The sequence below is a fragment of the Mastomys coucha genome, unplaced genomic scaffold (assembly GCF_008632895.1).
Source record: "Mastomys coucha isolate ucsf_1 unplaced genomic scaffold, UCSF_Mcou_1 pScaffold11, whole genome shotgun sequence".
Classification (NCBI taxonomy): Eukaryota; Metazoa; Chordata; class Mammalia; order Rodentia; family Muridae; genus Mastomys; species Mastomys coucha.
In genome coordinates this window covers 25343555-25356191 of record NW_022196893.1, presented here as the reverse complement: position 1 = coordinate 25356191, position 12637 = coordinate 25343555, and the positions used below count along the sequence as shown (strand labels likewise).

Here is a 12637-nt window from a genome sequence, read left to right as displayed (position 1 = left end):
ACTCCTCAGAGTCAAGCAGTCTCTGTGATCCTGCGATTCTGGGATCCTGGGATCCTGGGTTTGTTAGATCACCTGGAAGTGTGGCTTTCTCTGTGTGTTGTGGGACTGGCTGCAGAGCTTGTGCCCAAGGTCTGCTCAGAACACTAACCCAGACAGACTGGAAGGAACCCAAGTCACTGGGCTGGCGGAGTTCCTGTGTGCCTGGTCCAGCTGGTCCCAGTTACTCCCAGTGTTGGGACAGATGTTGGTTCCTGCTCACCTCTAATCCTGGGTGTGTCAGAGCGCCTGAGAGTGGAGCTTCCTCTGGGTGTTATGGGACTGGCTGCAGAGCATGTGCCCAAGGTCTGCTCTGGACCCCAGCCCAGACAGACCAGAAGGAACCCAAGTCACTGGGCTGGCAGAGTTCCTGTGTGCCTGGTCCAGCTGGTCCCAGTTACTCCCAGTGTTGGGACAGATGTTGGTTCCTGCTCACCTCTAATCCTGGGTGTGTCAGAGGGCCTGGGAGTGGAGCTTCCTCTGGGTGTTGTGGGACTGGCTGTGGAGCTTGCGCCCTAGGTCTGCTCTCTGATCCTGGGTTTGTCAGCATGCCTGGGAGTAGAGCTTCCTCTGGGTGTCAACTAACCACTTTCTGACTGTATTTAAGAGGCAATGCATGCTTGGTACTGTAAATCTGGCTCAGAACAAATTGTTGTGGAGTTCACAGGCCCCAGGGGTAAACCTATTACTATTATTCTGGTAAGCCGACACAGTGTCAAACTGACCCTAAAATCCTATCTGTACTGGTCAGATCTCAGCTCCTATTAAGAGAAATTTCTTCTGGCAGAGGGGAGTGATTAATACAGAAGCTTACAATTGGTCAAAGTGCAGTGAATATGTGTTCATGGCATTTTTAGCTATGAATGAGAAATCTGTATCACTTCCCCGACAAGGCTCAGGGTCATTGTGGAAAAGGAGGTGGAAAAATTAGGGAGAGCCAGGCAGGGAAGCTGAAGTGAAAGTGTCTCCTGGCCATGACAGCATGGCTGCATGCATACTCTCATGACAACTGTGGCTGCCCGCTTTAAATCTGCATTAAGATCAAGCAAGTCAACATTCTAGCTTGGAGTGTGAACATGGGGACACAACAGCTGTGAACAGGTAATTTCTCGGGTAGACGAGTTGGTTCTGTATAAGGGTGAGTTTCACCATACATTACCTGCACTCCACTGGATGGCCCTATGCCCAGGAGTTATATACACAATGCATGCTGGACTCTTCAGGAGGCTATTAAATAATAGGTCGCAGTTGTGAGAACACTGGCAAGTTGGGAGCAGACCTGGGAAGAGTTTGAGGAGAGGGGTGAGTGGGTATGAATATATCATATGGCATTCTCAGAAGATTAATTGAAATATACCTATAAGACTATAGTGACACAGACAGCACATTGTACCTTCCCATGAACACAGTATTTCCAAAATGTCAGACGTGCCAAAAATGAAATGCTCCATTACAAGCACTGCTTTGAACCTTCAGCGATGAAAACAAGGTGTCTCTCAGCAGTCAGGTAGCAATTAGTGTGGTATGATTCTGGTTTCGGGTCTTTGTCGGTGGAAAGACCTGGTTCCGAATGCCAAGATGCATTCAGAGCTGCACGCCATTAAAAGTGCCCAGCTTGTAATATGGGTAAAGATAAGGGGTGAATGCCCAGGTGTGGGGAAAGCCCGTTATTGTTCTCTTTAAGACCACCACATTCTTAGCTCGGGGAAAACCTGCCACACACACTAATTCTCTGGTGGATGAAATGGCACTGGGTGGGAAAGTGGGAAGGAAAAGGGGAGCGAGTGAGGATCAACCATGCCACCACCCAGCTGGGGAATCTCACCGTCAAATCTGTTTCCACTCTCCCTCCCTCAAACTGTTCTACTGCCTTTGCTGCCAACAACAGAAGATTGATACCCGGGATATGAAAGGGAGGGACATATGGTTAGAGGGCAGTTTCCAAAGCCAAGAGCCCAGAGTGCAATGGTGCCTATAAACCAAACCGATCTGCAGCCATCCCATTGTATCAGTAAAGGTTTGCCTTCCCGGGGTTAATGGCCTTGGTTGGATTTCAAGGCTGCCCACTCCCTCTCCCTTGTTTCAGTCGTCCTGGTAACAGGAGTAATTGCAGATCCTGCAAATCTAACAGGTGAGCTCAGGACAGGAGAAGTGCCTTTGAAAAAAGAAGCTGCTTTTCTCTTCACACTAAGTTTGTCCACTTCAGCAGGACCCGGCCTTGCCCATGGATTCAGAGCTACAGATATTGTTGACCAGAGTTAACAGTGACAGAGGGCTTTATTCACTCCTTGGAGAGATCGTTCCCAGAAACAGGCAGATATTTTGTGGTTCTTGACATTTGTCTAAGTTTTGGGGAGAGTCCATTGTGCAAAGCACTAAACCAAAGACCAAGACAGGCAACAGGAATCACATGTGACTGGAGCTCTGGAGACTCCAATGGCCTCCTTGAACTTCCTCAACCAAGCGATTGGTGGGTGCAGTCCTTCACAAGTCTTCTAGCTTGGCATCTTCCAAGTCCCAGACTCTCCCTGCGCACGGGGACCCCACAAAAGCTGAGCCTCTCCGCAAGCTCCGCGGGTAATGGTTATTTTGCGTGGGAGGCCGAATAGAACCTTGCAGCGTGAGTTGCAGGGGCCCCGGTCTGACACTTGTCATTTCACTTCGTGCTCCTATCACCTGTCATCGCGCGCGTGGGGTCTGGCTGGCTCTGGGGACCCGGAGCTGCAGCGGGGGAGGTCGCGGTGCGCGCGCCCGCGGGCTAGGCTGCGCGGGGCTGGGGCTGCGCGGGAGGCCGAGCCGCCGCGCCTCCCGCTGATTGGTCGGTTCGGCCCAGGGGGCGGGCTCTCCGCCGCCCCGCGCGCCCCGCTACTCTGGCTCGGTTCCCGCTGGGCCGGGCAGCGAGCGCTTCCCAGGGTGGCGCGGGAGCGCGGGGCGCGGGCCTGCGAGAGCCAGGCGGGCTGCGCGCGATGAGGCAGCGGCGCAGGGAGCGGGGACCGGCGGCGGGGCGAGGCGGGCCGGGGTGCATTCCCGGGTGCACAGGAGGCTGCTGAGACGCCGCGGAGAACCGCTAGAGCGCGGAGGAGGGCAGCGGAGCGCGGGGAGCCGGCGGCCCCGGGGCGGCCTCCCAGTCGGGATCCCCTCCCCTGTGTGCAGCCATGCGGGTGGCCAAGTGGCTGACCGGGTTGCTCTGCCCGATCTCGCTCCTTCTCACCGGGTCCTGGGAAGTTCGTTTCCACCCACGACAGGGTAAGGTCGCCGTGGGCGCTGCCCGCAGCGCGCGCGAGTCCGGGTGCGAGTGGGTGGTGCAGACTTGTCGGAGACCCCAGGCCACCCAGCTCGGAGCATCTCCGAGGACTTTGCTGCTGGGTGTCGTGGAATCGCTGGGGACACGCTCTCCTGATCATGAGGCGGGCACGCGTGGGGCATGGAGCAGCGTGCGCCTAGAGGACACGGGTTGCTGGAGGCTGGGAAGAGCACTGGGGCTGGCAAGGATGTGGCTGCGCTGGGCGGTGGGCGGCAGGGTCTGTACGGAGCATGTAGGAGCTGTGGGAAAGCAGTGCATGACCACAGTGCCCAGGTATGTGTGTGTACATCTGTCGCGCCCCTGGGAAAGACCACAACTAGGGGACCTTGGGTAGGGATGCTTGGTTCAAGAGCCTGTGGGTTGGACAGCGTCGGGCTTCATAGACATTTCGCTGTGTGTTGCAGAAGCCCTGGTGAAGACTCTGGCCTCCTACGAAGTGGTGACCCCCACGCGGGTCAATGAGTTCGGAGACGAGTTCCCCCAGAACCGGCATTTCAGCCGGAAGAAACGTAGCTCCCGGGTGCCGGAGCCTCCTCCGCTCAGAACCCACTACCGTATCAGCGCCTATGGGCAGCTCTTCCAGCTGAACCTGAGCGCTGATGCGGCCTTCCTGGCTGCAGGCTACACTGAGGTGCACTTGGGGACCCCGATGCCTGGACCAGGCGGGCGCAGCATGGAGCCCCCAGACCTGCGCCACTGTTTCTACCGTGGCCAGGTCAACTCGAGAGAGGACCACACTGCTGTCTTCAGTCTCTGTGGGGGACTGGTAAGCCTGATTGTGTCTCCCTATGGGCTTTCTCCAATCCTGTCCAGAGCTGCCTGGGGATTGGGGCACGGTGGGTGGTTCCTAGTAGGTTCCTCTGAGTCCTCATAGACCACCAGAGAGAGGAACCCAGACCATAGGCTGAGAGAGAGCATCTTTCATCCTCTTGTCACGTGCTCCACAGGCGATCAGGAGTGGCCTCTGGGTTCTGCTTGTGCAAACTTAGGGCGGGCTTTTCCACTTGTGCGCATCAGTGCTGGGGAGCTGTTGGTGCCGAATCCCCTGAATTACTTGAATTTAGTAAATGAGTCAGAAAGGAAGGAGAAAGTATTGAATATACACAAATGAGAAAAGGCTCCTGAGGCTGACAAGATTTGGAAAAAGTTTGTTGTGTTTCTGTATGGAGATATCCATTCACTAATATCTGTGCAGCACAGATGAAAGAAAGGTGTAAAATATTTCTAGTGCCAGAGAACTAGAAATGGCAAGAACAAAGGAGAGGGAGTTTTGAAATGGAGAGAGAGAGAGAGAGAGAGAGAGAGAGAGAGAGAGAGAGAGAGAGAGAGAGAGATATGAAATAAGACCACTCGTTTCGTTTGGTTTTCTTCATTAAAAACATAATACCCCCTCCCATAACATATTTAGGAAGGCTGGATAAACCCAGAATCTCTTGTCAGGATAGTCATTTTAAATATGCAACATCACTTATGTTGTTAAAATGAGAGTCAATTAACCAAAACATCAAAATAGTACCAAGCTAATTGGTGATGCATTGACATGCACTTGCATACAAATGCCTGAAACAATGGAGTCCAGCACAGTCTCTAGATTGCTACAATTTGTGTGATGACTTAAACCATCATCCATGAGTGTTAATGTGATGTGAGAACATCATAGAACGGACAAAGCTGCTCTGTCCCTGGTGTGACAGCCACAGCTGAAGGAGAGAACTTGGCTACAAGTTCAGTGTGAGCCTGACATTGGCTTAATAAAACTGAACAGAGCATACTTTCTGAAAGCTGTTCAGACAGTTGCACAGAGTCATCACTGTTTATTATTTGACTCAAACATTGGTAGTAGTTCTCCCCATTCAAAATATAATGATACTTTCACGTGGGTTTGAGATGATGCCCTAGACGCGAGCACTGTTAACTACTCTGCTGGCTAGCACTGATGTCCTGCCAACTTGACAGAGGCTTTACATCATTTCGGAAGAGGGCACCTCAGTTGAGAACATACTCCTACCAGGTTGGCCAGAGGAAGCCTGTGATGTATTTTATTAGTTAGTGGTTGATGTGAGAGGGACAAGCTCATTGTTGGTGTTGCCACCCTGGGATTGATTGGTGGTCCTGGATGATATAAGATGGCAAGCTGAGAAAGACATGAACAAGGGAGTGGTGCTCCTCTATGGCTTCTGCATCAGTTCCTGCTTCCGGGTTCCTGCCTGAAGTTTCTACCCTAACTTCCATGGATGGATGGACAGCAAGTTGTAAGATGAAATTAACCCCTTCCTCCCTGGTTGCTTTGCTCATGGTGTTTATCATAGTATCAAACCCCTAAGACGATCACTAGAAACCTTGAAAGTCTTTCTATTCCTCTTCAATTTAGGATGGCTTGTTTCTTTCTGTGTGTTTGAGACAGGGTGTCTCTGTGTAGCCCTGACTGTCCTGGAACTCACTCTGTAGACCAGTTTGGCCTTGAACTCAGAGATTCACCTGCCTCTGCCTCCTGATTAAAGGCATGCACCAAAATGGTTATATTTACCTAAACATCTCCAATAATTTCCTCCCTTTCTGCTGAAGATAAATGGAAAAATCTTTATGTCATCAATATGGCTGAGGCAACATTAACACACAGACATTCATACCTTAAGGAAAAATTTTCTATTTTTAAAGACTTAAAAATAATGTTTAGTTTGTCTGGAAAATCAAGTAATACTGTCAGAAGCCCCTCTTTATGGCCATTTATTCAAACTTATATCCCAGCAGTTTTACTGATTCCATTTAGTTGCTAGTTTTCAATTAATCTAAGGCACGACTTAAAGAAGTTTTTCTTCAAATTCTGTATCATTAATTAAAAAAAAAAAAACCTTTTTCAAGTCTTTGTGTTTACAGTTTTTCCTTTATTATATCAATGAACCTTTTATTATTTTTATTCCTAAGTGTAGTGTTTTGAGCCCAAGAACCAGAATGGGCTAAAGGTCTTGCCAAGAGTTTTCTTGAACAAGTGTGTATCTATAATCTATCTGTCTGTCTATCTATCTATCTATCTATCTATCTATCTATCTACCTATCTATGTATTTCTTTCTACCTATCTACAAATATATATGCTCCTTCTAATGTTTCTTGTTTTTAGTTTTTATTTCTCATAAATATTTATGAATATTTATATCAATATCAATGATTCAAAGATTTTTATAACAAAGATTTATGTTTCTAAACTATACAGTGGATAGGGAAGTAGAGTGTATTTTGAAATATTTGTAAGTAGTGCGATAATGGCCTATCAAACATATCGATCCATTGATTGCTATAGAATTACAGGATAATTCTCATATTCAATTCTAAACTTACTTTGCATAGTGACACTACTTTTGATGTTATGATATTGATAAATAGGCTAGGGTCTGTATTTAGTAACTTGAAGTGTCATTATTACCATGTATGTGGTAGGATGTAACACATAATATATTTAAAGACAGCAATTCTTTGTGGCTCTAATTAACTTTGTTCTCACATTGTCTAGGGGATTTTATTATTTCCAGAGCTCTCAGGGAAAACTTGACCATCTAGCAGTTAGCCGAATTATTTCTTGATGGCATTTGGAGCAATGATGTCTTTTTTTTTTTAAACATTTATTTATTTATTTTATGTGTATGAGTACACTGTAGCTGTACAGATGGCCGTGAGCCATCATGTGGCTGCTGGGAACTGAACTCAGGACAGCCCCACTCGCTCCAGCCTAATACACTGTAGCTGTTTTCAAATGCACCAGAAGAGGATGTATGATTTCATTATGGGTGGATGTGAGCCACCATGTGGTTGCTGGGATTTGAACTCAGGACCTTTGGAAGAACAGTCAGTGTTCTTACCCACTGAGCCATCTCACCAGCCCCAGTGATGTCTTTGCTGAAGGAGACAGTTTCCTGATTATACCAAACTGGATGTTGTGCTCGGCTTGTACTCTCACAGGGTATCTTATGTGGCCATGTGGATTGTATTCTCAGAGTATTTTATGTGGCTATGTGGATTATATTCTCACGGGGTATCTTATGTGGCCATGTGGACTGTATTCTCAGAGTATCTTATGTAGCCATGTTGATTATATTCTCACGGGGTATCTTATGTGGCCATGTGGACTGTATTTTCAGAGTATCTTATGTAGCCATGTGGACTGTATTCTCAGAGTATCTTATGTGGCCATGTGGACTGTATTCCCAGAGTATCTTATGTGGCCATGTGGATTATGTTGGGATTTCTCATAAGAACAATGATCCAGCCCAGCAAGATCTCCTCCCACTGAAGACTAATTACTAACTAATTGAGTTGCTTCTGTTAACTGCCAATAGGTAGTACAAATACGGAAAGTGTATTTAAGTAGCACCAACGCAGTCCCATGTACTGTTCTATAGTTGTAGATTTTATTCATTCATTTGTGAAGACAGTTTGATTCCCTCTTTCCATCACGTGGATTCTGGAGAATCAAACTCACGTCTTCAAGCTTCATAGCACGTACCTTTAGCCACTGTGCCGTCTATCTAGTACCTCTTGATTAACACCTTTTTTTTTTCCACAAAACTGATTCATCTTATAGCTACCTAAATACTCAAACAACAATATGACAGATTTTCTTGTGCCTTTCATTTTAGTGTTCTAGTGTGTATTTGTCCACATTCTTCAAGAAGCAAATGTCAGAATGTGATTTTTGTTTATGGGAAGTGCCTGTATTAGAGAAACCAAGGAGGGCATTGGGAGATCAGCATGAACTAGAAATAAACAAGAGGGAATACAAGGATCTTGGGCAGATTCGTTTAGCCTATCAGACAGTTCAGGAAGTCTCAGTTGAGTGAGAAGAAGCTTGGTTGGTTAAAGGCTTGTCTTACAAGTGTGAGGGTGTAAGCCCTATCTCCAGAACCAATGTTTTTTTGTTTGTTTGTTTTAAATAAACCCAGGTGTGCCGGCACATGCTTGGCTTGTGCTTAGCACCTGAGTGTCAGGGAGGCAGAGACAGATGGATCCCTGGAGCTGGCTGACCAGCAAGCCTGGACTACCAGGTGGGCTGCAGGACAGGGAGAGACCTTGTCTCAGAAACAAGGGGTATGAATGGTGCTTGAGGTATTAGGACATCTGTGTTTGTATTTGACCTCCATATACATGAACACACATACACATAGTCACAAACATACATAGACATAGACAGACACAGATACACACATTCACACTTACACACAGAAACACACACATACACATAGACACACATATACACAAACACACACGTACAGTCATACAATTCACACTTACACACATCCACACACAGACATACATACACACAAACACACACAGAGACACACATACACATATGCAAATACACACGAACACACACATACATACAAATACACACAAGCACATATACACACATATCCACACATGCACACTTACACCCATATGCACAAATACACATACACACACATACACATACTTACACTTACACATATCCACATACACACACAGACACACTCACATACACATATACCATACACACATCCAAACACAGACACACACATATACATTTACATTTTACACACACACATATACATATACAAACATGCACAGACACACATGCACAGATACACTCATACACATATACACATTCACACTCACACACATACACAAGAAATTCTCACATCCACACACAAACACACATGCACACAGTCACACACATATACATACCCACACTTACACATATCCACATACACACAGAAACACACATAGACACACATTCACATACACATATACCGTACACACATCCAAACATAGACACACACATATACATTTACATTTTACACACACACATATACATATACAAACATGCACAGACACACATGCACAGACACACACACACATATACAGAGAAATTCTCACATCCACACACAAACACACATGCACACAGTCACACACACACATCAGGACACAACACATAAACTCTCAAGGAACTCTTGAATAGTTGTGTTCAGCACTGTACAGGCCAGCAGCTGTAGAAACAGTGCACATAGATGCTTAGTGAATCCACAGTGTCAAGTGTCCTTAAGCAAGGGATATAAACATGTTTCTGATCTTTCAGGGATGGATTTGTAAGGAAGAAGTGATGTAGAGGTATTCTGACAAAATTTTCCTTAAATAATGGTGATATCGTATGTATTAATTCAAATATACTCACAAGTTAGATAAATCATTTAGTTTGATAGAAGGCGGAGCAGGCCAGCTGGTTCTTGGCTGCCTTAGTTAAAAAGGAACACAGCCATCCCATGTATCGATGAGGAGGTGTTTCTTGGCCTTTTCAAGATGCTAAATGACTAACAATGCTTGGCACAGTGATTTCCAGGAGGACACGAGGAACGTGGATATTGGTGATGAGCAGTTTATCCCAGGCTGTCTGGTCCATCAGATGCCACACTGAAGTCCTCTTTCATTATATCAGTCATACTCACCATGTCAACATGTGACACGTGAACACATGAACAGGGCCACTGTCTCTGGATTCAAAGAACAAAGCCACAGCATAGTGTACTGCTATTATGTAACGCCCAGGTTTAGATCTTTTGGGCAATATGTACTAGCTGCATGTTTTCAAGCCCAGCTCACATGGTGAGCCATGTGCTTGTTACCCAGGACTTAATTTTCCACTGGAAGAGAGGAAGCCTTGTAGTTGCTGATCGCAGGTTCTCTGTTCCTTCAGCAGAAGAACTGTAGGGATGCTATGCTGGCAGCAAGGGAATTTCCTATCATTTGTCATGATTCCTCTTTATAGGAAGTCTATCAATACAATATAGTATATTATACTGAGGGTACTAGTCTTCCCTTTAGAGGGGATGCTATTTCTACTTCATGGCGACATCTAAGATGGATTTTAGGGAAGATGCTGGCTCAGGGTAGAGTGAGTGCATGTGGATGTGTGTGTGTGTGTGTGTCTGTGTGTGTACATGCCTCTGTGTATTTGTACATAGTGTGCACACCTATGTTTGTGTATGTGTGCATACCTGTGTGTATCTCTGTGTATGTGTGCATGCCTCTCTCTCTCTCTCTCTCTCTCTCTCTCTCTCTCTCTCTCTGTGTGTGTGTGTGTGTGTGTGTGTGTGTGTGTGTGTGTGTGATTGCTTTAGGGATGCTGAGTTACATTTAAGGGCCTTGTAGGTTATTTTACAATGAAAACAACCAGAAATATTTTTAGGTCTGACTCATGGTTTCTTTGATTATCACCCCCAGAATTTGGTTGGCTTCTGACAATTCAATTGAATTCAAACTTCAAATTTTGATAATTGCTTTACTTGTTTCTTATGTCCATTGCCAAAGCTTAAAAACACTTACATTAAACTTGTGAATGTCAAGAATCTATACCATGTTGAGTCCTTACCTTACTGGTAAAACAAATAAACCTCCAGCTCTATTAAGTAATCAGGAGAGTATGCCAATGTGTAATATAAGCTTTAGGTAAAGAAAAATGGGGAATACAAGAGATGAGAAAAACATATAGATGCACCTGGATAGTTGAAGAGAATCCTATGGCAAAATAAGTCAAAGACAATCAAAGAAACACGCTGGCTGTAGACAGTAGGACACCTGGCATATCCATGTGTTTGTTTATTTATATGAAAAATTATTTTTCCGTTCTACTGTTTTATAATATTTTGGCAATATATCATGAATATATTTTGTCATATCCTTGTAAAACAGTTCCTAATGCTTTTCTTGTCATAGATTTAATCTCTCTATACTATGGTGGTTTTAGGTTTTATATTTTCACCAGTGTTTTAGGGAGGTATTGAGAGAGATTGTAGTGGCAAGTGGTACCCAGACCCACAAGAATATGGCTATTTCTGTTGGGTCTTAAGACACCTTCTCGCCTGAGAGAAGCGGGGAGGGCTGTGAATTCCTCTTCTCTAAATCTGCTTGGACACATAGTGTGAGTCCTTCAGCTAGTTACAGCTTAGGTTAGATTGGCTCAGAGTTTTGCTTGGGTCCGATGGGCTAGGACTTGGTCAAAGGGCATGCTATCTGATGAGTCACCAGCCACACAGTCCCTTTCCATCACCCCCACTCACTTCTACACTGGAAGTCCGGAGCTTTCCTGAAGAACGGGGAAGGTAACGAATGCTGTTGGAGGAGAGCAGCATAGGAACTATACAGCTCTGAATTTCTGCTCTGTGCTTCTGTCGTCTGCCCTTACATTTTTTTTTCCTATCAAAGATTCATCAATTTACCCAGTGTGTGTTTGTGTATGAACATTTTTCTTAAGCATGGCCAGATTTTATAGTAAAAGGCTGCCATCAAAACCATTTTACACTGAGCAGATGTCCAGCATTTAGTCAGCAGGTTAAGATGAATCTCAGAGGTTAGCTTGTGGTTTCTTAGTTTACAGAGTTTGCCCTTTGCTCACAGTGAGAAGCGAGGCTATATATTGACAGGAGAATGTTTTTTATCCTGCCTCAGACATGTTCTATTTCGTGGTAGCCACTGAGCTTCGATTTATGAGCATCATTGGAGCACACACTAATTTTCTTATGACACTGGATAAGCAAAACTATTTATAACTTTATTACAGATGATAGAGCTGAGTGAGAGATATGAAATGGCTTGCCTAGGTTTCTAAAAGTGCAAACCCAGGCCCCATGCCTGTGCTTTCTCTTAAAAATATTATTACAGCTTTGTGATTAGAGACTGAAAACCTTTTCCAATCAACACCTCCTTACCTTCCAGCGTTATTCTCTGGTGTCCAGGCTTAACATGGTGAACTGTGCATATTTTGGGAAAAGAGTCCAGTAGATTTCATCTTTTGTGCTTCTGTTTGCTTTTTATGAAATCAGAACACTCATGATTGGTTGCAGTAACAATGTGTGTTGGCTTTGTTTTTTGAAAACAACAACAACAACAATATGTGACCAGATGTCACAATACTGAAATAGCATTCTGAGATAACAGGTTTATGAAATTCTATAAATACATAGAAATTCTATTCAGTGGCTACACTGAAACCGGTTGTGTGATCATCTTGGCAGCTAGACGGCCACTCTTCTAAATAATCAGGAAACTCCTGGGCAAGTGAAAACTGGTTTTGAAGTGTTTGCTAGCCAGCACAACAGTGCAACCCCACTGGCTTCCTTCCGAATCAGTCTGCTGCATTCATCCGAAGAGAGACAGGATGCTAAAAATATGGATGAGCTAAATATGAATCTATGAATCACCTGTTTTGTCAAGTCCTCAAATTCCTTACCAGATCCCTTTCCAAGTTTTTTTTTTTTTTTTTTTTTTTTTTTTTT

The 12637-nt window shown here is 45.1% G+C and overlaps 1 protein-coding gene across 9 annotated transcripts in view; it reads left to right on the top strand.

The window, feature by feature from the left end:
• The first annotated feature begins 2932 nt into the window (after positions 1–2932).
• Adamts20 (ADAM metallopeptidase with thrombospondin type 1 motif 20) overlaps positions 2933–12637 on the top strand; it is a 130695-nt gene continuing 120990 nt past the window's right edge. For all 9 annotated transcript variants that reach the window (XR_004113529.1, XR_004113531.1, XR_004113533.1 and 6 more), the window contains exons 1-2: positions 2933–3282; positions 3745–4106. Coding sequence is in view for 3 of the 9 variants with exons in the window: in XM_031353648.1 (XP_031209508.1) it covers positions 3192–3282; positions 3745–4106 (453 nt within the window). In the remaining 6 variants the exon portion in view is untranslated. The remainder of the gene's footprint in view (positions 3283–3744; positions 4107–12637) is intronic.